General features: G+C 32.5%; 1 protein-coding gene and 1 long non-coding RNA gene across 2 annotated transcripts in view; one reads left to right on the top strand and one right to left on the bottom strand.

Moving 5' to 3' along the window:
- Positions 1-26,457, bottom strand: part of LOC146992916 (uncharacterized) — a 649,284-nt gene that overhangs the window by 62,124 nt on the left and 560,703 nt on the right. The window lies entirely within an intron of this gene.
- Positions 1-26,457, top strand: part of LOC118190620 (pregnancy-specific beta-1-glycoprotein 11-like) — a 132,561-nt gene that overhangs the window by 51,532 nt on the left and 54,572 nt on the right. The window contains exon 2 of the mRNA XM_085809132.1: positions 22,113-22,318. Coding sequence (XP_085665258.1) covers positions 22,113-22,318 — 206 coding nt within the window. The remainder of the gene's footprint in view (positions 1-22,112; positions 22,319-26,457) is intronic.

Below are 26,457 nucleotides of genomic sequence, written 5' to 3'. Positions count from 1 at the left end.
TCGTGGTCTAGTAGTCAGCACGCTCGATGTATATTCGAGAGGTCCGAGGTTCGAGTCCCGGTGAGGGCATTGCTCATTTTCCATCTATCCTGCTTCCAAGTAACCTAATGTCTCTACAGTGGCACCCGAACTAAAAAAGGTGGTGGTTTATTATTCTCCACCACCAGGATTTGGCGGTTGGGTCCCCTAATCCCCAATCGCCCTTTAAAAAGGGGAGTACATAAGGTATTCCTCCCGCCTTCTTAGCAGCATGCCTTCGTGGTGTAGTAATCAGCACGCTCGGCGCGTATTCGACAGATTCAAATCCCCGAGAGCGCATTGCTCATTCTTCCCGTCTCTTGCTCCAAAAAGTACCTAATGTTTCTACAAAGTTACAAATATTTTAGACGGAATCATGTTTTAAAAGGTCAAGAATGTCTTTGCTCTCTATGTTTAGATTAGAAAGATATTTTCGCATTTAGCTTTAAAAATAATTTTTAAACCTCCTTTTAATAGTCTGCTTTTTAATATACTGTAAACTAATTCAAGGATACGTACTTTTACTGTAAGTTAAAAGCAAAGTATTTGTTTTAGGTCCAGAGATAATGTTAAGCAAATCACAAAAGCAGCGCCTATGAGATTCGCATTCCATTAAGTTTTAATATATATTACCTTTTAAACTTGATTTCATCGCAAAATATCGGATTAAATAGAAACGTGAAACAGATTTATTTCTGATGATGTGAGGGATTAAAAGGATAGACTTAATAATGTAAAGATAAGCGGGAAAGTGTTAAAGTTTATTTAAAACAAGCTGAAAGTTTTCAAATTTTATATATTACGCACAAACAGGAGTTTTTTTTTCATTTATAGACACATGCACTGTTCGAGGGCATTAAGGCTAACGCTACGTTGTGCTAAAATCTTTAAAGGAGCATATTTTAGAGTTTCCGATAGACGATCTTGCGCGCTGCAGATAAAAATGTCTACAGTGTTGCCACTGCTTGCTTTGAAAGTGTTGGTTTTTAATCAAAAATTCGATACATTTTTGCAAAACATGAAACAGACAATAACACAAATTCCAAATTCGGGCTTTCAGGGGCCCATGTTCGGGTAGAAGACTATGTTATTCAGAATTCGATGAATCTAGGTGGCATATTTGATATTTGGTGGCAACAATCTGAAATCTGAACGGACATTTAAAGAGATTCCACACAAAATGACTAAGAATTAATGACTTTCGAATTTTGCTTTCATATTTGATATGCTATCTGTAGCCGAGTGATTAAGACACCTGATATTTGGCTGTTAGTCCTAGCAGAAGGTATGGCTGCATAGGGCTTCTACTCTTTCACCTATGGATAAAGTGAATACGAGCCATTTGACCTGTATGAAGTCTCGGACGAGTATAAAGATGTAATGCTTTAAAGACATTCCTTCCACTCCCGAATTTGCTTTGCCATAGACTGTCAAATAACCAAACACATGCCTAGGAAACAAATTAACAATATCCAAAACTGACTGAAGACGAATGCTTTTTCTAACATTGATTAAATTTAATATTTAACGTCATATCTGAAAGCGTTTAGAAATATTACCTAGTCTATTAACTTATAATTTTACAGTGGTACGTCAACCATTGACAGCCAATAGTATGTAATCAGATATGCAGGATGGTGAGGTTTTTCGAAATATTATTTATCTGGATGAGACAACTTGCCTTCATTTGAGACGATTGAAGGATAACTACCTCTGAAAACAAAAATTTTGAGCACAAAATAAGTTCATGATTTTTAATATTACCGTCCATAGCAATTTGATTTTTAACAATTATTTATAAGCTTTTAAATTATTTATTTAAAACTGAATAAATCCAGCCTGCGGGAAAATATTTATTTTTCATTTCATACAAATTAGCAAAGCAAAGTTTCTCTGAAAAATGGTAATACACATTTTTTAAATTTACTGTGAAATGCAAAACAGAATTACTAAAAGCCAAGACTATTTTATTCTTACTGAAATTATTTATTAATTTTGCTATTATATTTACAAAAACTCAATCTATTGCTTTTTGAATGCATTAGTAGGTTATTATGAATCATTGACATATTACATATGCATTTAAGTATATTTTAAAAATAATAAAACGAAAGCCGAAATTAGAGCTTAATGGTAGCACTTATTGATTGTATGGATGTTTGTTTGCGTTACGTTTCCTGTGCGTGATTCATATATATGAGTAAGTTTATCTCATTAAATCTTCGGCAAATGCATCCTTCAAAATAAATAGTCCTTCAGAAGTTACCTATAATTAATTACTTGCCTACTTAAATCAAGAGGATATTTTGAAACTCTTTCTTGACATAAAACAGCTTTGTACCTTAAAATGAAGGGTAACAAAGCTTTTCAGACCTGCCTAATGAAACACTCGGACGAAATGAGGAAACAAGATCCTGAATGATTTCGGTGAATCTTTTGTGAGATTTCATAAAGCTCGGAGAATAACTACCAGACAAGAGAAGCTCAAGAAATAAAGGAAGAAACAGGAACTCTGACATTGTTCTGCATCGAAATGAGAAAATTAAATCACATAATTAGAAAAGTTTAAATAATCATTCACTGATATCGAAAAATAAAATACTGAAAGAAATTTACAGTGCTAGTTTCAAAAATATTAAACAAATAATGCAAACCTGCTGTAAGATGCAAATGAATAACTATTTTTTTTAAATATTTTTTCCTTAACTTGGAAGATATGTCTTTAAGTACATCTTTTACGCGTACGCTTAGAGGCACTGTTCCGAGATTAAGTTGATATATATATATATATATATGTATGTATATATAGATATAAAGGTGAAGAATTAAAATTTTATTATTAGACGTTTATGTACTTATTTGTTTAATTCTCTATGATAGCAAACATAAGAATTACTTTGTAAGGGACGCATGCCTTCCTGGAAACCTTTCGGAGCCAAACTGTCTCGTATTCACGTATTCGGTTTACGCATAAAGAAAGTCATGAAAACTTCTTACAGCTAGCTTATTTGGCATGATGGACTATAGGGAGCACAAAGAGCATTAAAACTATTTATATGGTGCTAATTCGTTCAACTGCCAAGAATAAAACCTGGGACGAGGACCAGTGGACCAAACATACGATCTCTAGTTATTAGGACTTAAATGTATTATACTGTTAATTAATCATTTCTTTGTAATTTAACTTTCCTTAAAGTTTAAGCAACACATATTATAACGTCTAGTATGCTTAGGAAGGATATATTAACGAGCTTAAAAATACCGTAGAAGAATTATCTTGATTTTATGATACAAACAAAAGTCTTATGATACAAACTTAAATCTTAAATCTCATGATACAAACTTAAATCTTAAGTCTCATGATATAAACATAAGTGAGAAGAAAGGTGTATAAGAGCTTTTCATTCAAACACAAAGATCTTCACAGATCATACTTGTGCTTACATAGGCCAACTCTTTTTGCTTAACTCAAACAAGTAATGTTGATCTAAAATTAAATGTAGTTAGATTAGCCTAACGTCTTACAGAATAAAGTAACGCGCAGGAAGGTTCCGGTTTGTAGGGAACGGGCGAGACAAGCTTAATGGCTAGACGCACTCAACGCCACAGAATCATACCGCTATTTAGTCACGGTTAACGTGGCCTCAAGTGGGCAGAATAAAGTCTAAAATAAATTTACGAAATCTTCGCTTAAATAGTACTTCTTTCTCCCTCAATCTGAAAAACACTGGCTCTCTGATTTACATTATGGCATGAAAAGCGTGGATGAAAAGGAGAGCATCAGAAAAGTACTTTCATTCAAAATTAAACCATTGCTCACAAATAAATAGATAAATCCTTACGGTGTAATTAGTAGAAAATTGTTTCGAATTACCTTAAAATTACATGAAATATAGAAACAAATGTACATATGTTTCGTTATAAAACAACGCGTCAATAATTTTCTAAGGAAAGATGTATGAGTAAACATTTCCCGTTGACCAGTATAAATATAAGAGTGTTGTTACCGACTTTTGTAATAATATTTTCATTTTCAGAAAAAGTACTTCTATTAAAGGGCTTTTAAAACATGTCATTCTATTTTCTTATTTGTATCTTAAAATAACTAGTCTAAGAGATACATATCTTTTATCTTCAAGAACATTTTCCAAAGTGGAGTTTGGTGAATTTCATATTCCGTCTATCAGGCTGGCTGAATCGAAGATTTCGCGGTTTTCCTTATGTATAACTTGAATGCGAACCATACTTTCTTAGAAAGTCCTACAAGAACGTAATTCTTACCATAATCAAACAGTCTCGTGAGCTTTGCCTCAACCTTAACATAACCTAATCTAACAGAAAATATGTGTTTCTGCTAGAAATATTAAATTATCGCTTATATCTTTCTAGACAAAATTGTTTACTCCCACATCGCCTTATGATGGTTTAATCCTTTCCGGCACGCCACCTTTTAAAATCGGAGTTTTAATTAAAAAAAAAAGTAGGCAGTCTAATTAGGCCTAGAGGAGTTCACAAGTAAAATTTTGTGAAGAAAGCACTTATCTTTTAATTCTGTGGATGTGCCCAAAGTGGGCACATTGATTGAATAGAGCTTCGAAAAGAGTGCTGAAACGAGCATTGTTGTCAATGCTGACCGATGAGATGCGGAGAAACAAAGAATACAGACTCTCAGTTGTCCTAGATTATCGGTGAGCCCGGTCTGGGCACACCTAGGGTTCGTCGTTTGATTTTAGGCAAGATTTCAAGGTAAAAATTTGAAACTAAAATAGAATAAGAAAATTAGCATACAGCCAAAAGAATAACATAGAAATTTCTTTTCAATCAATTCCTTTTATACCCTAAAAAAATCTGGAAAATTTCCTTGAAAAATGAGGGTCTTAAAATATGAACATGGCTAAAATATATGGACTGGTTTGTGTTGAGCTGCCATCTACTATAAATAAAGAAGGTTCAGAGTAACCTACAGTAACCTATAAATCCTTTTTCATTTAATTTTTTTGTGCGTGCAGAATGAAATTTTTAGGTGTTTCCAGACAGGACACACTGTGCCGTAAAGGGTTAATTTGTTTCAATATGCGAGAGATATCAAGGGCTATTGGCTTAAGGAAAGGGATGCCTTCATGGAGGTTTTGTAAGGGAAACTGGCTCACATTTACGTTATACTGAAATCCACCGAGATGGCGCTTGATTTAAGGATGTATTCCAAGTATTATTTTGTATATTGACCCAAGCGGGATACCTTGCATTCTAGCAGGCAAATTTATTAAAAAAATTCGAAATGTTGTATATATATGTGATGTACCAGCTTTAGTCGTAGCTTAAATTATCAGACGATAAGTTTAAAAAAACAGGATCCATTTATTATTATACAGGAGAAATAGCAGTTACAAAATCAGATATCCAGAGTAAATGAAAAGAATTACTAATAACTTTTTGTATGGTTTACTGCATCGTGACATTTAAGAAAAAGCCCCGATATTCTTTTGCGAGTCTTTTTATAGCCTCTGGAAAGGCGGAGCTTCCAAGAAATGACGTCAGCCTCATCAGCCATTCTAGTTCGCTTTAAATATTTCCAGAACATTCTATAACTGTATGTATAGAAAAGGCGGGAAAAACAACTTGACTACGGGGCTGTGGAATTAATTTCACGTACTTTCAAATAAGAGAGTCGTCGCCATTAAAAATGAAAAGAACATACAGTTAGAATTTTAAGTGTATTATGACTATGGAATTTTATTATTATTATATATATATATATATATATATATATATACAATTCAAGTTTTACATTAAATTGCTATACGCTGCAATGTGTGATACGAATGAATAATAATGATTATAGCAACGAAACGTTTCGTTGGTTACAATAAGGAAATGAGACATAGTTTTTCCAGTTCGTTTACTTGGAATACATTACATTAACTCTGGGGTACATAATAAATTAATAGCAGTGCATAACTATTCTGGGTGAATCAACCGTTCAAACGAGATATGTGTACGCAAACTGAATGAATGGCTACGTCCGACACGATGACCAATTTCTCAAAAGGACAATCCGTAACCTCTGTGTGCAACAAAGCTGCCTTGGTCGAACTCAGAAACGCGCCCGAATAATGCTCGTAGATTTCTACGAGGCATATCCTTGCTGCAAACACAAAAAATCTCAGAAGAGAACAAATACTTTATTCAAAATGGCAGTCTTTGCTCCTTATGTAAGGAGTGCTGCAAAACCTATGATGTGCGTGTGCCTTGAAATCGTAATTATTTGCACATTCCATCTTCGGTGTACACATAATGGAAGTTTCATGCTGTTTGGATACTTCCTAAACGATGTTGCATTTTTACTGACCAGCAGTTTGTTATCAGTTATGTAGTTGTTAAGTGGCTTCACCTGCGGTGTGGGACGCTTTCTGCGTTTAGTAACCAACGCGAAGGAAGCGTTTGGAGTCTCACTTGGACAGTCGTTTGGGAATCTGTTCCTGCAGCGATCGCTGGGCAGAGCCTGTTAGAAAGTATCGGTACAAATGGGACTTGGAGCACTCTGATACTGAGTAAAACTTTCAGCTCAGTAATAGTGCCTTCCTATCGTGCTATAGCAGCCTCCTGCTCTTGAAGCACTAGCCGGATATCTCCAAGATATGATATGATGATATTTATATTCGTTTGATTACGTTTGTCGCATCCCCTATTAATTAACATGTAGCCAATGATAAGAAAGGCAACAATCTTGATTCTGTAATTTTGAGAGTTATAGCTTTTGTGAGCTTTTTGGAACCGAGCTCTTAGTGCTGAGACGTGTTGTAGAGACTGTTGCGAAATTAATTGCTACTGTGTTTTTCCAAAGGTAACTTGAGATTGCTAGATGGGGGCTGATAGTAACTGCTATGCTACAGCAAGGTCCTTGCTAAGACAGTTAGTCTCATATTGAATGAAAAGCAGATAAGGGTAAAAGGAAAGCGTGTAATGATGTTTTCACCAGCACCTAACTGATATAGAGTGAAATAGTCTCACAGGCTTTATGACTTGTGCTTGAACAAACGCTGAACATATACTCTTGTGTGTAATGCTGTAAAAAGTTTGAATAGGCTAAATTAAATAGTGGAGACTGCAAGAAAAATGAAATAAAATTAAAAGGGCATAGAAATAAAAGGGGTTCAAAGGGGAATACGGAAGAGATCAGAAGATAGGTTTTACTAATTGCAGTAGGCCAGAGGAGGCAAAGCCCATAGTAATAGGATAGTAGTAAAGGAAGAAATAAAATTCAGTTGAAAAGAGGGGGATTAAGAAGGTGGGGTTAGAAAAAGAAGTGGATGGCGACCGAAAAAAAAGGAGATAGAGGATGTAAACAGAGGAATTTTTCAACCTCTAATGTTAAATAGAGGCAAAAATTACAGAAATAAAACTGAATAGGCAATGAAGTTACTCGAAAGTAATTAAAAGTATTAATGATGAGAATAGGCAATGAAGTTACAAAATCCTATCGCGTTTGCGTCTTAGAATAATACTCTGAACGGTCTACCTACGCAGTTTACACGTAATACAACCATTTTTAATTATAAGAAGCATCAAATCTGTTCTGATGTTGACACAGATGGTGCACGAACATATTGTTAAATTATTATATTATTATATTAAAAAAAACATATTGTTACCATTCAAAAAACGTGTCAAGTTTTATCATAACAGGTCAGTACGACATTAAACAAGAAATACAACGTGCCGGTAAGGAATCACTATTGTAAATAAAAGACTATGCTTCCTAAAAACGCAAGTTCAAAACGTAAACACAGACGCGACTGGACGTGTGGCTACAAGAAAGTAACCAGCTAAACTGAAATAAAATGAATTAATTTTTAACATCTGAGTGATTGTGGTCTCAGTTTTTCTTTATCAAAGGCCCCTCGTTTGCACTTTTTAAGTGTTTTGATGCTAGTAAATTTAAAAATACGTGTTTAATTTGTTTACGTAGATTTAACAAATGGGCAAAAATAGTTATGATAAAAGGAACGAAGATTAATGCTATTGAATTTAAAGACAAAACGCACAAATCAGAAATCCAAAACAAAACCAAACACACTACTAGATTACTACTGGATTACTTAGTTACAAGAAAGAAAGCAAACTAGTTATAAGAAAGAAACCAAGAGGAGAAGAATAAACTTAAAAGATATAGCGTTCATGAATGATCAAATAAAAAAAAAGCAGTGACAAAGTCCCTTTCATTTATCCTTTTCTATCTACGTAAAAAATTTGAATAAGATGCAAGTATATTAAAAACACGTGTTTCTATTTTTTACATAGAATTAGCATGGGGGCACAATATTAGGAAAACAAACTACGCAGCATTCAGCTTTATTACTAAATAACTAATGTTAAAAGCACAAATTTCAAAATAATTCAAGTTGAAAACATAACAAGAGCAAGCATCAAACAAATTAATTCAGTTAAAGTGAATAATACTGTTGCTAAGGCCCTGTTGAAAGAAATACAAGCCCGTCCTTGGTCAAGGACGAGTTATATGAACTAAGAGCAAGAAGGCTAACGCAATAGCGAGTCAGTATTTACAACAGAATACAGCAACTAAGTAAAATATATATTACTACAACGCTACAATAAGAAGGACTCAGTCTAAGGGTAAAAATGCATTGTTCTACAGTTATAAATATGGCTTAAGTTGATTAATTTGAAATCAAGGCAAGAATTAATACGATGATACGAATTTTTGAACAAAATAACCAATTGATAACTAGACTTTAAAAAATTGTGCACATTTCACTTCGTAGACGCAACGTTGAATAAAACATGCACAAAGCTCATGCACAAAAAAATAAGTCTTCAGCAACCACTAAGCACTCGAACGTAATTTTTGTATCGATGCAGTCCTTTGACACTAGCCCACACATCACAATAAATATTAAAATCAAAATACTAGTTGTCCGCTAATTAACACTCAAAACTTGGAGCCCGAAACATATACGTCTTGCTTTCTCAGTGGACCCCTGAACCCGGATGGAGGTACCAGTGTACATTACTTGGCAGCTGGTGAACCTGTCTTAAAAGAATGAAACGTTATACGGAATAACGAAAACGTTGTGCCCTAAATCAGAAATCTTATAAAAGAAATTGAACCCTATCTAATACCTTGTAGGCTCGCCAGCGGCCGAGTGGTAAAATCGTTGAACACTGGGAGTTCATTGTGGATTCGAATCCCGGTGTATGCGCTGGCTGCATGGGAACCTTCGTGAGTTTCCTTTAAGTGTAACTTCAATACGGTCCAGTTTGCCTTAAACGAGTTTTAAGCAACCTAAGATCATGTGTTTTGCCTTGATCTAGATACCCGTCTCCTTAAATGTTGATTCCCGGTTCTTCCCTTTTGATGACGCTTTGGATACCAAAATATGAACAAAACTGCATTTCTCTGCTTTTTACTTCCTATTTAACTTTTAAATACCAAAGGTTTAAAGATTCCGATTCCTGATATCGTAACTGAAAAGAATTTGGAAAGTCAAAATATTAAAAGCTAGAAAATTTAGCTTTGTTGTGTAATATTTAACATTAATTGCGTTTTTCTGTGAAAGTCTCCCGCCAGAGTTTTTATGTAGTTATTAAAACTATCAGTATTATAACAGAATACCTAATAATTAATAAGAAATGCATCATTAACAATGACCATAGTTTTGTTTCATGCCCGCGAGCGGCTAATCGGAAAATCGCTGACCACTGGAAGTTCGTTCCGTGTTCGAATCCTGGCGAACGGGCTGACTGTATAGGCGTTTTCGTGGTTTCTTTCATGTGTAAGGTGTATACGAGCCTTTTTCCCTTAGAACGTCCTCCACGAAGGCATCCCTTCCCTTAGGCAGTGCTTTGCCATAATTAAATAAAGCAAACCAAAACTTTTTTCTATTAGATTGTTGTTCATCATAAATGCATTCATTGTTGAGATTGTACTTTTTGTGTACTTTAAAATGATATATTATCTGATGATTTCATACATTATACCTCATAATAGTATAATTCTCAATTCGCAAATATACCGCATAACAGTTTTAGATTTGCTGTTGCTGTATTATTGAAATCTTCATGCAGTCCGATATTTGATTTATATACTGAAGCAAATTTTGCTGAATAATTATTTTTGTTTACTTTAATTTAGAAATTTTCAAATTAAATAAAATCTATTTCGTATGATGGATTAAAGTTCAATTTCGAGTAATGATAACCCTTTTAATGCATTTCTGTCATTATTTAAGCTGGAACTATCAACCATTTAAAGGACTCATTTTTAGAATTTCAGTCTGATTGATCAGTCATTTTATAAAGTTAGCCTTATATTAGAGTTAAGCGAAGACACTTAGCGAAAAACACTAACCCCCTAAGTGCCGTCGAGAAGAAATCTCTTGAAAGACTGCTTGAAAAACCTACTTCTCAACCTGAACGATTAACTTTGAGAACCCTGATTAGAGTTAGAAATATTTTTCAAAGCCAAGTACTTAAGACAGATTTTTTTCCCTTCCCTTCGAGATACTCATAGGCCTTCTTTTCTGATCCTAAAGGTTTCCAAGTGTTATTTATATCAGACTTAGAAAAAAAAAAAAAAACGTATTCGCAAAGTCAACTTAATGAGCCTCTATTAGCAAATCAAGCAAAGGTTTATTCAATTTGGAATTCTTTCAGCACATATAGATCTTCAGATTTAATTGCATTCAATTTCTATTATAGAAAGAAAATGACTTACTTGGTTTGAATTTTAGAAATAGGGAAGGTACGCAATCACCGGAATAAGGAATTATATATAGAGTTAACTGCATTTGAACGACTTTTTAAACAGATATACAGTTGTTGATTTTTTCCACTGTATCACAATGCTTTCAGAGAAAAGATACAAAACACATGTCTGAAGAAGTGAGTTTAGGTACCTTAGCTGGTAACCTGAATAATCAGAAATAAGATTTTGCAGCTGTAATAGAAATGTGGCGGGTTTTATACCAGTGGTCTCTAAACACTCTTCCACATAACCTTGTGATTCCAAACAACTCATCTATGGGTTGTACAAGTCCAAAGTAATATTTGAGAACATTTTTGAATGTAAATGAGAAATATATCCAAATAAAATTTAATTTAATAATATTTTATAACTACTGTTACTGTTACTTATAACATGAAGTAACATTTTTATGGATAAAATGGCAATGAAATAAAGATTTTCGGTCTTCATTTCCACATGAAATGTTCGTAACAATATCGTCTATATTTTTTGGTTGATTGATTAAGGCAAACCATACAAGGGCTATCTGCCTAAGAGGAGCCTACCAGCGGTTGAACGCTAAAGTAGCTAAACACAAGTAATTTCAGCTTAGACTCCAAACCCGGCGAACGGGCAGACTGTATGGAAGGTTTCTTGTTTTTCCCTATATGTACCTTGGATACGAGCCAGTTTCCCTTAAAAATAGGCTTTCCATGAAGATAGCCTTTGAATTGCTTTGCTTTAATCAATCGATGAATCAGCCAAAACCTGCTGAGCTGATGGATGCTTTCATGGAAGACTCTCTAAGGGAGTGGCTCATTTCCATGGTATATGGGTGTGTGTGTATGTGTGTGTGTGTGTGTGTGTGATTATGGCAAAGCCTCGAGGGCTATCTACCTAAGGAGAGGGATGCCTTCTTGGAGGACTTTCTAAGGGAAACTGACTCGTATACACGTTACACATGGGGAAAACCACGAATACGCCCATACAACCAACCCGTTCGCAAGATTCGAACCTCGGACCGAACTACCAGTGTTCAGCGAGGGCCCATGGTATGTGGGAAAATCACAAAAACGTCCATGCAGCTAGCCTGTTTTCGTAGATTCGAACATTGAAGAACTACTAGCGACATCGAAGAACTACTACATTGATAGAACTACTGAGCGATATTGAGGTTTAAACTTTTCTGAGTGATAAGGGTTTAATTAGAAACATTTATACACACACACACTCATAAACAAACACACACACACACACATATATATATATATATATATAGTTTTAAGTGTTCTGGATAAGAAAACAGTAGTTTCTCTAAGTCGATAAAGATTGAAGGTCACTGGCATGCGTTATATTATATCTAATCGTCTGCTTCAAAAACTAATACTTTGCATTACAAACAACTACTTATTCTCTTATAATTAAACTATGGGCCAAAGGAGTTAATTGCAAATTATGTAATGATGTATTAGGCCAATTAACACTTATAAATCCTTAAAACATTCGCAAACTATTTACGTTTCATAAACCATCATTTTACGAATCAGTACACCATCAACATTCGGAAGGAAAATATTTAAGCGATGTAATTTCAGCTTCATTTACGAAATGGAGACAATTAAATATTATTTCAAAGCATAATTGTTCCTCGAACTGTAATTGTTATTAATCTTGCAGTAGGAATAAGCATCAATTGCTTATACACAAGGGCGCTTTCCAAGATCGAAACAAAGGAGCGTGTGAGATGTAACTTGAAATTCGTTTAAACTCTGAAAACTATGAAATGTAATTGCACGGAATGATAAGATCTGGAAGAAAGATCACAAGGAAAAGAGGACTAAATGCAGTTTATGAAATTACACAAATCTTTAAAACAAATAGGTTGGTTAAAAATAAAAAGTGAACGATATAGTATGCAATGTGATTTCTTAAAAATATTTAAAAATATAGGATCAAACGAAAAATTTCTTCATATTATCTGTTGGAAAACCTATTGACGTTCTAAGCGTTCTCTGCTGAATGCTGCACTCTGTTAACACGGCACATGCTAAGAAATAGCGGAAATAGATGTGGATGAAATAATATAGCTCTCACAAATGAGAAAAGCGAGGCTTGCCTATTTGTCATGTCGCAGGCAGATAAGTCTCAGTTTGCCCATTTGTAAAGCCTTTTTTACAATGGTGAAGCAATAAACAAGTTCAACTCCTGTAATAAATTGAAATGAAAATAAGATGCGCATATATAGCTAAAGCTATAGGATGATCGAAACCTTAGTAAACAGTTTCCTTTGAATTCATGCCAAACCTTAATGCTCCAGTGCGTTCTTTCAAAACATCGAAAATCGATGTTTTTTCAGTTGGTGTACGTGAACAATATAGATTTGCACAAGCTGAAATAAACGTAATGGATTGGACTCGGATCTAAATGTGCAATATATTAAATTAAGTTTCCCCCTTCCGCAACGCAATGGAAAAGCATAAATGTGCAGCATTATAACTTTCAGAAAAGCATCTTTCATTTGGATAAATTGGATAAACATTATATGATTTTTTTTTGATGAAACGAAACTTAATTTGAACGATCGCTGGTGGGTTTTATGAATTACAGGCATGATGCTCCTAATGAAAAGCTGTGTTTCTAAGAACGTCAGTTTAGGAGGTTTTGAACATGTTTGCATCAGAAGAACAATATACGTCGTGTCTTTTGATACCAAAATGGTAGTTGTTATGTATCAAGAAATTGTAGGATAAAATCTACAACAAAATACGCTTTCGGTTTCTCTTTGGGAGAGAATGTACAACAAAATAATGTTAGAATAGAAAGAATGGTTCTCATTCAACAAAACGTGGAAGAATGGTTCTCATTCAATAAAAAATTCTCCATGAAGGTACTCTTCCACCAAGGCACGTGATGTGCATAATCAAATAATCAGCACTACGTGTGACGTGAATATAAGAGAGATTCTCTCAGAATGTTCTTCACGAAAACATCCCTCCTAAGTCAGACAGCCTTTGCTTACTTTGTCATCTTCAATTAATCACCAACTCGCGAATAAAGATAATCCTAAACCAAGAAAGTGGGTTCTGTGGGAAAGCTTGTAGCTGCTCAATAAAGCAATAAAATGAGTTATAGACAGAAAAATACCTGGAAATTACTAACAAATTTTAATTATATTATATGTATCATAAGCACGTAAATCGGATATGAAATCAAAAACGATATGCGAACAAAGATAATCTGCCATTAACTATATAATAGACTGCAAGCTAGAAATGTGTATGAGATTTGAAGTGAATAATGTTGAATACCTGAATGGCATCACCACTACCAGGAAAGTTTTCCTGGTAGTGGTGATGCCACTCCAGTGGAAAATGTTTACAGGTAGTTTAGTTAGAATTAGGAGAAACTATGCTTTCAAAAGTATATAACAAAAAATAAATTATTAGTGCAATTAAAAAAATCTTTGAAATTATTAAAATTCACACATTATATAAACTCCTCGATGACAATATGTCAAATCAGTAAATGATGTCGAGGGCAAAGCTGCGTTTGTGGTTTGTTCATCGTCAACTGAGTCAAAATTATATTTAATCTCATACATATTTCTAGTTTGCAGTCTATTATATAGTTAATGGCAGATTATCTTTGTTCGCATATCGTTTTTGATTTCATATCCTATTTATGTGCTTATGATACATATAATATAATTAAAATTTGTTAGTAATTTAGAGGTATTTCTCTGTCTATAACTCATTTTATTGCTTTATTGAGCAGCTACAAGCTTTCCCACAGAACCCACTTTCTTGGTTTAGGATTATCTTTATTCGCGAGTTGGTGATTAATTGAAGATGACAAAGTAAGCAAAGGCTGTCTGACTTAGGAGGGATGTTTTCGTGAAGAACATTCTGAGAGAATCTCTCTTATATTCACGTCACACGTAGTGCTGATTATTTGATTATGCACATCACGTGCCTTGGTGGAAGAGTACCTTCATGGAGAATTTTCTAAAGACATCCACTTGAATTCACGTTTTACCTAGGAGCCACCTATGCACTAGCCAGCGAGGAACTACCAGTGTAAAATCGCTTTACATACTCAATTTGTAAGTGATTAGTACCACATTACTTTCGAAATTAGATGAATTGATTAAACCACTGGAAGTCGAAAGTTATGTGTTTATGGGAAGAGATGCTTTCATCGACAACTTTTCAATGGCTTGTATTGTCTTTATACATAGGGAAAAACTCCGCAAACTCCTATGCAGCCAATTCGTTTCCAGAAATTCGAACTACCAGTATTCAACGATTATATCGCTCTGCGGCTGGTGGATTCTTACTTACTCAATATAAGGGATTAACGTTTAAATTTAGAAAAACATCAGTGACCGTTACAAGAATCCGTGGTAATTAAAAGGCCAAGGGTTACTATAATGGTTTGTTTAATACTAGGAGGAATTTGCAAAGAAAAGCATAAGTCTATAACAAATAATAATACCGATTTGCTTTGTGATGAAAAAAAAAACATAACATGGCAGTAAACAGGAATATTTTCATTCGTCAGAGAATTACGAGTGCCAATTGAGCTGTTTATCGACTCCCTATTTAGTTCACTGTTTTGTTTTTGCAATTTTTCTTCAGAGATTAAAAAATTTTGGTGCTTCTTTAGATTGAATATTCATACTGTTTCATACGCTTTCGGTTCATGTGGGAGTTTTATCCTTGCTTCTTTTTTCCAATACTTTCCTGGTCTCTTTACTTTTATAGTTCCCACACTTCAGAGCTTAGAATTTCTCGTTTTTATCTTCACGTCTCCCTCTCACCTGTTACAAGATAACGTGAATTTTGCCGAATAGTTCAGAAGATTTTGATTAACATGACTTCCAAAGCGGGTATTTTTTATGAGAAAATTCTTATCTAACTAGTAAAAACTTAGATAAAATATTCCCGAAAGATATTCTCACGCTCTTTCAATGAAAAGAATAAAATCTTTTCCAATATTGAATTAGTACTTATGCATTTTTAGACAAACAGGGTGTCAAATAGTCGAGACGTTTCTGATGAAAGGATTTATTCTTAGTATAACTAACAGTAGTATTCTGTGTTAGTACTGGAGAGGTTCCTATTAATAAAACAATTACTTGTAAATATGTAGTCCAATAAGAGAGGAGTGACATGATTTGTGGAAAGTACCCGAAACTTAAGTTAGATTTTTGGCTTATAACTATGAAATAGTTCTTCAGTGGAATTAACGAAATATATAAAGAGTTTGGAATATTATTTCATTTTTTATTAGTCAAATCCTTCCAGAAAGTGATAAAAAAGTTAACCATTTTTCTAGAATGTATCCATTTTGTAACATAACGTTTTCCTATTCCAACAATCGTATGGATAAATACGGTAAAGTTTAAACTCGTATTTTAAACTGATACATGATGAGTTCAGATATTTATCACAGTCAACGGCTGACTAAATTCACGTCTTGCTTCTAATTGGTCTAATTCAGCAGCATCCGTTTAAATTTAGAGCAGAAGACAAGTTCTAATTTCCCTCGACACTGATTACAGTTGTTGCCTTGGGCGTATATCTTCACACCGTTTAATTTAATTTTAAAGTCTTGTTTTAGAAATCCCGAATTTCAAATGCAAATCCTAGAAAGTACAAATGAGCAGGTTGTGAAATAAGATGTGTTATTGCAATAGACTGGCAGTCTCTTAATTATTACGAATTAAATCAACATTTCTCAGTGTACACTAATTAGGTGCTGGTAGGTCAAGGGAATATTCATACTAAAAGAGCTTGCAAGACATTAAACTATTTGTACGTATATTTCGGATATTAATATACATCATCATTCTTAAGTATAGTTACACAACTTAAATATTATTTTATTTGCTCAAAAATATAGGTGTTTTGAAAAAAAAAAGCATTTCCTTAATGGTTATACAGAAGTTTAATGAATTATTGTTTTGACATATTAACTTTTCGACAGATTTTCTATTCAGATTACCTTCTAAGAAATTACGTTTACTAGAAATTAGTTACGGAAGGAAATTGCAATTGATATATTTTGTAAGAAGTTTAGCAAAAAATATGCACTATACTGTTAATAATACTGTATTACATGCAAATAAATTAATATATGGGCTTTCTAATATACGCACAATTTATCCATTATTAATTGAAATTAAAATTAATAGCACGTAATATCGACATGATTGCAAATTAATAGAATGAAATATAACTGTTAAACATTAATATTTAACACGAAACAAAATATCGTGTACTCAATGTAAATTATCAACGAACCCGAAATGTTAAAATTTTAATATAATTTTAATATAATTACTTAATTAGTTTTAATATAATTACTTATGCATATAATTATAAAAATTATAACAAGAATAAAAAACTGGTGGGAAGCATTAAAAAAACTCATGGTTTAGAAATAAATGGAGATACTTAATACGTAGTAGCAGAAACTGGAAACATATACTATAGTCCTTTGTTTGGCCTATGTACTCTGTAGTTCATTTCATCAGGCATGCTACACAAATCTATAGCCTACTAAAATTACTATTATAAACACTTTTGTGAAGAAATTTATCGAATTTCACAGAGCAAAACTAATGATGGTCTCTTTAATATTCATCATGGTATACGATCGATCTCATTACACAGAATCTAGAAGAAGTAAAACAATATTTTGAGTAACAAAAGAATTTAACTTATTGAAACATTAAACACCAATTTCGATTTCTGTATTTCTACATTCATATCGGCTTGTCGAAGATCGGGTAATCAAAGTTCTGCTGCCTTTCTTTCTCTTGTGCTACATTTCTACAATCTACAATATTTATAATATTATAGATACTTTCTTCAGGGTGCAGTAAATATGATTGCTTTTGTATTTTTCTCGCTGCAGAACAACATAGTGTTAAGAAATTCCTAATCAGATGAGTGTATGGGTGAATTCAGTTCTTCTGAGGAGAAGAACTTGCTTCGCTTGCAGATGATTCTGAATATTCGTCTAGTGATATAAATGAAGAAAGTAATGCTAAAATTTCAATACAACAAGAATCTGTTGCGCTAAGCAATGTAATTTGGAAAGAAAAGTCAATATCTATGACGTTCTTTCTTTAAATTCGAGTTGTGGCTTTTGGGGGAAGTTTCGTACACTTACTCTGGCACGAACTTGTTAATGGAAATTGTCTCATACGTCTCTCGCAAGGGAAAAATGAAAAAAAAGAAGAAAAAACCCTCATGCAGCTAGACTGTTCAACAAAATTTGAATATTATAAAGGTATCGAATTTTAGTGTGCTGACACACATCTGGACAGTTATGCTTAGATTGTAGTTCCAGCTAAGCCCATTGGCGGACGTTCAGAACTGATCCCATTGTCAAGCCCTGGGAATTGAGAGACTGTCGTCTACTGTAATATCATAAGCCTAGTATGTGCGCAAGCCATAGTGCTGCGAGATTAAAAGTAGTGAACGTATCGACATATCGAACAAAAGAGACTTTTCATAGCTTGAAAAAACTTTTCTTCTCCTAGAAACCAATTCCTGAGAGCTATGTGTGAAAGCTACAGACAGACAGTGTGATTATGATGTTTTTGATGACTTATTGTCAATCGGATTTTGTACATATTTTAGTCCAGAAATAAAGATTTTCATGTCTTTAACTTCAAGGTCCTTATTTGATAATTGTCTGTGGTTATTACTATACATATTGAACTTTTATTATTAAGTATTTTTCCGTTCGATCGATGTAGACTTACAGAATACTAGAGCCAATTGTCCTTATTTTAATTTCGATAAAAAAAGTGTAAGTACCTGCTAAATGTGTTTTCCATCATTTCTACTTTATATTTCCGTTGTTCTACATAAATACTGAGTTTTTTTATTGTATAAGGACTACTATACGGTGCTATTATAAAATGGCAGCAGTACATCCTACAAAATGCTTTAAAATGGCTAAGCATTTTTCATGATAAATTCAAAATTAATTAATTATGCTATTATTTGCATCCAAAATATATTTGCAGACATTTAATACAAGTGAAAGAACACATTAATATTTTAAGGATTTCTTTTGTTTCTTTCAGAAGAAAAAATTCTGGTGTTTACACTAAAAAGAGATCAATTTTATTTATTTATAATTTTTTAATCGAATCATGCATAATAACATAATTCGTACTCGTACTATTTAACTGCATAAAATTTAATAGTATTAGTATTTACATTCGAAAAACTGTTCTCCATTTCAAAGCTAAACTTCACAGACGAACGTATGATAAACATATGGCAATTAGCTTTATGTGTCGTGCTGTAATAAAGACTCTAAAAGGTCGATCGCGTGCTGAATATTTGCCCATAATAGACTTTCGTGATATCATTGGTAAAGATTTAACAAAGATAGCTTTTTTACAAGGCCACTCTTATACCTCTAGGGAATTTCAGTTAAGTCGGCTACTCACGCACGAACACTTAGCTGAGAGAAATATACCCTGAGAATGAAACTCAGAAACACCATTTTGCAGGTTGATGTAAAAAATGAAGTAGGGCTTGATGTAGAGCCTTTTTGTTAACTTTAAAATTGACCAGACTGCTTATGCTTTCGGAGTGAAGTGGATGATTGTGATTATTAAAAATTATGTATAAAAATCGCTTAATATTTTATCGGAATTAAGAAATTCTAGGAAAAGGGCATTTATACATTGTACAAAACTTTAGTTTTGAATGTGATTGTAATAAGCTTCCAAAAACACACTTCCCACCTTCCAGTAAACATTAGGCACTTTTCTAATTCTTAAATAATCCGTTTTCTGTTCGCCATTTGTTTTAGCTATTTACGCATGGTCATGGCGCAGCTTTGTGATTATTTGTACAAGGAAGAGAATGATGGTTTAAAATCGCAGTTGCGCCTGAATTAGGTATTTATGTAGAAAATCAATCAAAGAACCTATTTACGAATGTGTATTTTTGCTTCTTTCGCTCTGAACTTTAAGCCATTTTGTGCAAAATACTGTATCCCAACGGAAATTTGTCGCTGTTTCTACCACTGCAGACAAATACCATATACGCGTGTTTTAAAATTAAGACAAAAAACACCGTAATTTATCCATTCAACTACAAAAATGTTGGAACTTGGAATACAACAGAAAGAATGCAGACAAAGTGGCGATATTGTTTATTCAAGTTGAAGAATTATCATGCATATGTTTGCCAAAATTCGGTGCTTTCTAGATATTTAGTTATGTCTGCTTAGTTATGTAATACGTAAGGAAAATTTTTACTTTGTTCCTGAAATTGAATGCATTTCTCTTCCAGTTGAAAAGGCTCTTTTGGTATAAATTTCTAGTAGAATAGAAATGATGAGAAATTAATGCATTTTGAATAATTGTTATCAATCCATTCTACAATGTCTCCATGTAGCTATGCTTGTCTCTGAAGTAAAATACTTTTGAATGCAAGAGCAATGCTCATTCTGACTTATTTAAGAATAAAATACTTTTCGTTGTAAGATGAAAGGATTTTTACGAATTCCTTAATTATTGTTTAACACAGTGGTTAAAAAGTGGCTGTTCGATTTTTTTAAAAATTAAATTACCCATAAGCATTCCAAAAAGTAATGTTCTACAGCCAGCTATTTCTTAAATAAATTAAAGCACCAATATCACTTTCTTGGATTCCAAGAAAGATCAGTTAAATACCCTGCATAGTTATTAACTACTGAGATACTAATTCTACCTAAATGAAGGTACATTTTTTAAGTGTTTCGCCCCAAAGTAAGATGTCCAGAAACTCTTTAAAATGCATCTTGTATCATAAGAACGATTGTAATCCGCTTAACTAATTAAATGTCTTTCTGCTACCAAAATATTAAATGGTTTATCAATGTTAGTTAAAAATGTTTTAAATAAGGTTTAAATACATGCACTCAAAAATTTTTAAAGCATTCATTCAAAATAACAAAAAATTAAAAAAATATTGAGGATTTTGGAACTTTTTCAAGGTATTTATTTAATTTAATAAAAATGTATAGAACAGCAGGTTTCTGACAATAATAATAAAGCTACATAAAAACAAGACAATTGCAAAATTTGTAGTTTTAAGCTAAAAAGCTGACTGAAGAAGCTCGACATAAAAAATATTTATGTTTTTCTCTTTTTTAATTCTGAATACGAATATGTATTTAATATTTAAGCTCGACCACAACAGAATTTTTTAAAAAAATGTGAAGACGATTTAAAAAAAGGAATTTATTCATTCAGCTACTTGCTGTTTTATATTAATTAACTGGATTAATAAAATCTCAAAAAGTAAACGTGTCTTAATTTTTTTCAGAAATCAGTAGACATTTATATAGCATTAAAACCACAAATTAAAAAATACATACTTTTAGGATTTCGAAATCACTAATGGAAGAAAAACTCATCGTACATCAAAATTAAGAATAGGCCAGTCTGCATAATTGAAATTTTGTAGATTTAATTTTTAGAAAAGTTACTTACATGTTGTTTTATCAGTCGTCGAATCTAAGAAGTAAACAATACTGTTTAAATATTATGTTTAAGAATAAAATAATCAGTGTCTGAACTAAGCTGCCATAACTGATATTCCATAATTGTGATAAAAATATGCAAGCGTAATATTCTTGTATAATATCAAATAAGAAAGATTTAATACAACGCGGCGATCAAAAACAGCTATTTTAATAAAAGAGTTCTATAAGAAGTCTCAATGATGTGATGCTTTTATAACTTTTGAAAAGCATGCTACCAAAATATTTTAAATTTAGGAGAGAATCCGCATCATGACTTTAGAAATCTTGGTTGTGTGTGTGTGTTTAATTATGGTAAAGCGCACTAAGGCTATCTGCCTAAGAGGAGGGATGCCTTCGTGGAGGACATTCTAAGGTAAACTGGCTCGTATACATGTTACACATGGGGAAAACCACGAAAACGCCCATGCAGCCAGCCCGTTCGCGGGATTCGAACCTCAGACCGAACTACCAGTGTTCAGCGACTTTACCGCTCGGCCGCTGGTGGGCCTATTTTAGAAGTCTTGTGTATGATTTGAATAGACTGGTAGGTGTTTCTTAATTAGCTGATCAATTAGGATGCCGCCAGTCTTTGCACTGTAGACGAGGGTATATATATATTGATTACTGTCAGCATTTAATACTATATAAATATTTGTTACGCAGAAAACGCTTTTCGTAATGTATTACTGAAAGGTTCATGAAATGTGTTATTATGTGTCATTCTGAGCGTACATTTTTAACCACAATGATTAATTATAATGCATTAAAGATTTCAAATTCTTCAATAAACCAATTTTATTTCCAGATTGCGTATCCGTGCGATTTTCATATTTGGGTGTTCCTGGATTTGTCTTAAACGGCGAACCAGTATTGCTACACTGCGGTTATGATCTGGAGAAAGACGAACTCTACTCGGTGAAATGGTACAAAGATAATGTAGAGTTCTACAGATATTTACCAGGTGACAGTCCTTCTGGCCAGATGTACCAACTAGAAGGAGTATTTCTAGATGTAAGTTTATCATTGTTTAAAAATGGTATTTTCTGCAAATATGGAATATTAATTATATTAATCTAGATTTTTAAGGAATATTTCATACAGATTTGAAAAAAGTAAATTTTGAACACTTTTCAAAATAACTAAATTTTTTATAAGATAGAAATCACGATGATCTATGCTTTCCTAATGTGTTTCGAATGTTTATATCGTAACTACAGCAAAAGCATGGATAAAGAATTGCTCCAAGTTTACACTCAGTGTGACATTATTTCTCATCGTTAAGTTGTATATTTTACCATTATGGGGCATTTTCTTTCGTGGAGTGACCTGTTAATAGTGTAACGCAGTGATCTAAAAGTAGGGCCCCCGATGCAATTTTATGTGGCTCACGAATATATTTTCCCTAAGATCAATAGCATTATTATGACCTTAATAGCATGACAACAATTTGAAGGAAGGCTTAAGATTTGAAGTGAGTCCTTTTTTACATTATTTTCATTTCCAGTAAAAGCGAACATGAGTAACCCCCCAGAAAACCTACAAACAGAGCTCGTTAATTTGCACTGTGACATAAATCTTATTCAATGATTTCAAGATAGAGATTTGATTGAATAATTTGTGCACTTATCAGAACATAAATATCCTTTTTTCAATAAGATTAATTGATTTGTATGGAAGTACATTTATATATTAACAAATGTTTTCACAGCTGAAATTTAATAAGTATAAAAAACAATCAGACTGATCGATAAGCATCAATAATTTGTGATTAAAATAGTTTCCTGTCATTTTTCTCCGATATTAAAAAAATTACTAAATCGAAACGCATTTTGGTGGTGTAGCTAACAGTTGTAGTAAAATATAAAGAAGTTTATAATTATTTACTTACAAAATATATTCATTTTTCCTGTACGAAAAAAATTTAATAAATAAAAGAAAGAAAATAGATTTTAATTATTTATTCCCAAATTCTGCTCCACTTGGTAAGTTTTCGTAATTAGTTTATTTTTAGTTTCAGTTAAAAGCAAATTATTTAACGATGAATCCAACATTTTACAACTTTGAGAATTTAATATTTAATTATCAATATATTTTAATTAAAGTGTAATCAACAGCAACGTTTTCCAGCAACCTTTAAATTGGAGACAGAAAGTACAAAGTGGAATGTTTTCTTTTGAGTCATTATTTTACTTTTTATAAATGATTGATCAATAGTTAATAAATAAAGTTTAATATTTAGTTTAATAAATTTTTTAGCTTAACAAATTTGGCTCATCAGCTGCTTTCAAATGCTGCATTCGACACGCATGCAACTTGTGTTTGAGACCAGTGTACGTATAGAAATTGCAGTTTACAGGGAAAACAGTAAGAGCTTTACTTTTAACATTTAGGGGCTCTCTTCCCCATTTTCTTGAGGTTACATTTCCTGGTTGTTGGACTGGTCTTGTTTTCTCCTGGGTTGCCATTCTCACCTGACATAAATAAATGTGACTTTTTTTAGTTACCTTAGAGGCCACGTGTTTGTGCTTTGCCTTACGATTTAGCACTATTAGGAGACAGTTTAACGCATAAAATACAGCTTTCAATTTTATATAATATACAGAAATTAAAATTTCATAGAAAAGTATGGTTTATGTTTTTTAATGTTGATAGTAAACCTTATACTTTTGTTCAACAAGTAAAGAATAATTCATAATTCCCTTGTTATTAACTTTTCATTTTTGTTTGGAACGTACAGGGAAATATCAAAAACTGTGTAGGAAAGAAAATGTAAGGAAATTTTAAAGGACTGCGTTCTTGTTAAAAAAATTAAAGGATAAAGAAATTTTAAATCACTGCGTTCTTGTTAAAAAATTAATATCAAATTAGAAAGGTTCAAGCAATACATTTATGTCGAGGTTTGATGTATTTATAGTGCATAAAATCGACAGCTCTCTTAACACCGAAAAGTGCTAAATCGTCATAAGAATCAAGGTAGTTTTCTTAGATTATAAACAGAAAATATTTTGCATTTTATATCAGATTTAAAACAAATTGCACATAAAAGTTTAGGAAGAATAGAGGTTTTAGTATTATATTCTAACAGCTAATAAATAATGTTTCTTATAAATCGAGACGAAAACCTTTATGCATTTAACCAGCATTAAAGTACTCATTAAGTGAGAAACGCTAGCGCATAAAAATGTTTTTATGAATATGGTTTTCATATTAATATGAATCATAAATAAATATATTGCTTACATAGTCAGTCAGTCCGCGAAAATATTTCTGTGAATAAATTTGAATAATAACCAAAAGGGTCTGGTTTTTCTAACACAGCAGAGGATACAAACGCTGTTATCCATAGGAGGTGACATAATAAAGAAAGACGAAAATGCAGGCGATGCTTTTAGAAAATGCAAAAATCTGAACACAGTATTGGTGTCTTATTAAATTTTCAGGGATATAAAAGCTAAACAGAAAGGTCATAAAATAATAAATCATTTATTTCATCATAGTTTAGAAATAATACGCTTTTTGTAGCGAACTCTATACTCAGCAGAAACGAAGCGGAAGAACTATATATGACAAAAAGGATGAAATCTGATATTAGGCTTCAGAGCCCAGATTCCATTTCTAATTCTGTTAGCTTTTTCAATCTTATATTGAACAGTTAATCAAAGCAACTGTTTTATGGACTTACATATTTCTCAGAAAAGCAAAAAAACCTTCTGAGAAACAAATGGATATCAGATATAGTGTAAGTAGCGTTTAACCTTGGAAAACTATTTATTTTAGTTTATTATTAGTGCATCTAAGAATTTCTATTAAATCTGGCTCTACTTCAATATTATGTTCATTCAGTTCCTATATCAAACATTAAATAAGCTAACATTACACTTCTCTGACGTATTAGTAATACTGATTAAAATTTACATTTCGAAATATTGAAAAATTTTCGAAATTTACATTTCGAAAAATAAATTAATCTTGTCAAAGACTTAAGTCATCTACATTAAAGGGAAGGAGACATGACCTGAATTTACTGTAATGAATTAATTTTAAACTTAGTATACGTACTCTTATTATTTACTTTCTAAAACTACGCTCAAGTGAATATCATAATTAATTTAACATTAATTAACTTAGTTTCAGCTAAACATTACTATTGCAACTACGATCTTATTTATTTGCTAAAAATATTGATGTTGCAGAACATTTTACACATGATGATTAACATACATTGTAACAGACCTATTTAAGTGTAATTGAACTATTTTATTCACGCCATGAACTCATGAACTGTAACCGAACTATTTTATTTAAACGCCATCTCGTGGCGATATTAAAAAACGTCAGTCGAACTCCAGCCGCCATGATGTTAGTTTACTATGTTTCTGTTATTCAACTGTTTGATGTTCCATTTGGTATATGCTTCATTTTTATGTATATTTCTTTTGTTTGTAACAGTTCCTGTGTGCTCTGTTAATAAATCCTTTCAAAGCTAGCCGGCATTAGTGTCTATTGAGGAACGGCTACATCACAACATACATATATTTATAAATTCGCTACATAATTTTCACGAAGTAATTTACTCGAAAATTGATTCGAATATTATTTTAATGTCATCTGTATAAAGAAAGAAATCTAGAGAAAACTCACTTGAAATATATTAATTAATATTATAACGTTATAAAGGCATATTAAAACTGATGTAAAAATATTTTACGAAACTTTTGTTTGACAAAGCTACTTCAGGTGTAAAACATAGATTATATCTAATCATCCAGTTATATGAATACCTGATTTAAACCATACTATAATAATCAACCTCTGTCTCTTATTCATTCAGTACATATATTACTGGCAATGTGTTAAATTAGGCATTGCATGCCTAAGAAATTTTCACACTTTATATTTCACATTATTCTTTTGTATTATGTATGTTATGCGTTTTCAGTTTCGAAAAGAATTTTCAAAACGCTGACTGGAAAAGTATAAATTGCTCCCATCAGTGGCATAAGGTGTAGTACTAACTGAGAAATAATTTTACTTGAAATATCAGGAAAGCGAATAGAACTAAGCAAACAACTTATATTTGGACAGTTCCCAAGGGTAACATCCCTGAAATAATTAAAGAATAGCCTTTCAGGTATATTAATCTAGTTAAA

The sequence above is a fragment of the Stegodyphus dumicola genome, chromosome X2 (genome assembly GCF_044657685.1).
Source record: "Stegodyphus dumicola isolate Sdum_Otavi_A_Nest chromosome X2, ASM4465768v1".
Lineage (NCBI taxonomy): Eukaryota > Metazoa > Arthropoda > Arachnida > Araneae > Eresidae > Stegodyphus > Stegodyphus dumicola.
The sequence above is the reverse complement of the archived record's forward strand: the minus strand, read 5'-3'. Positions and strand labels throughout refer to the sequence as shown.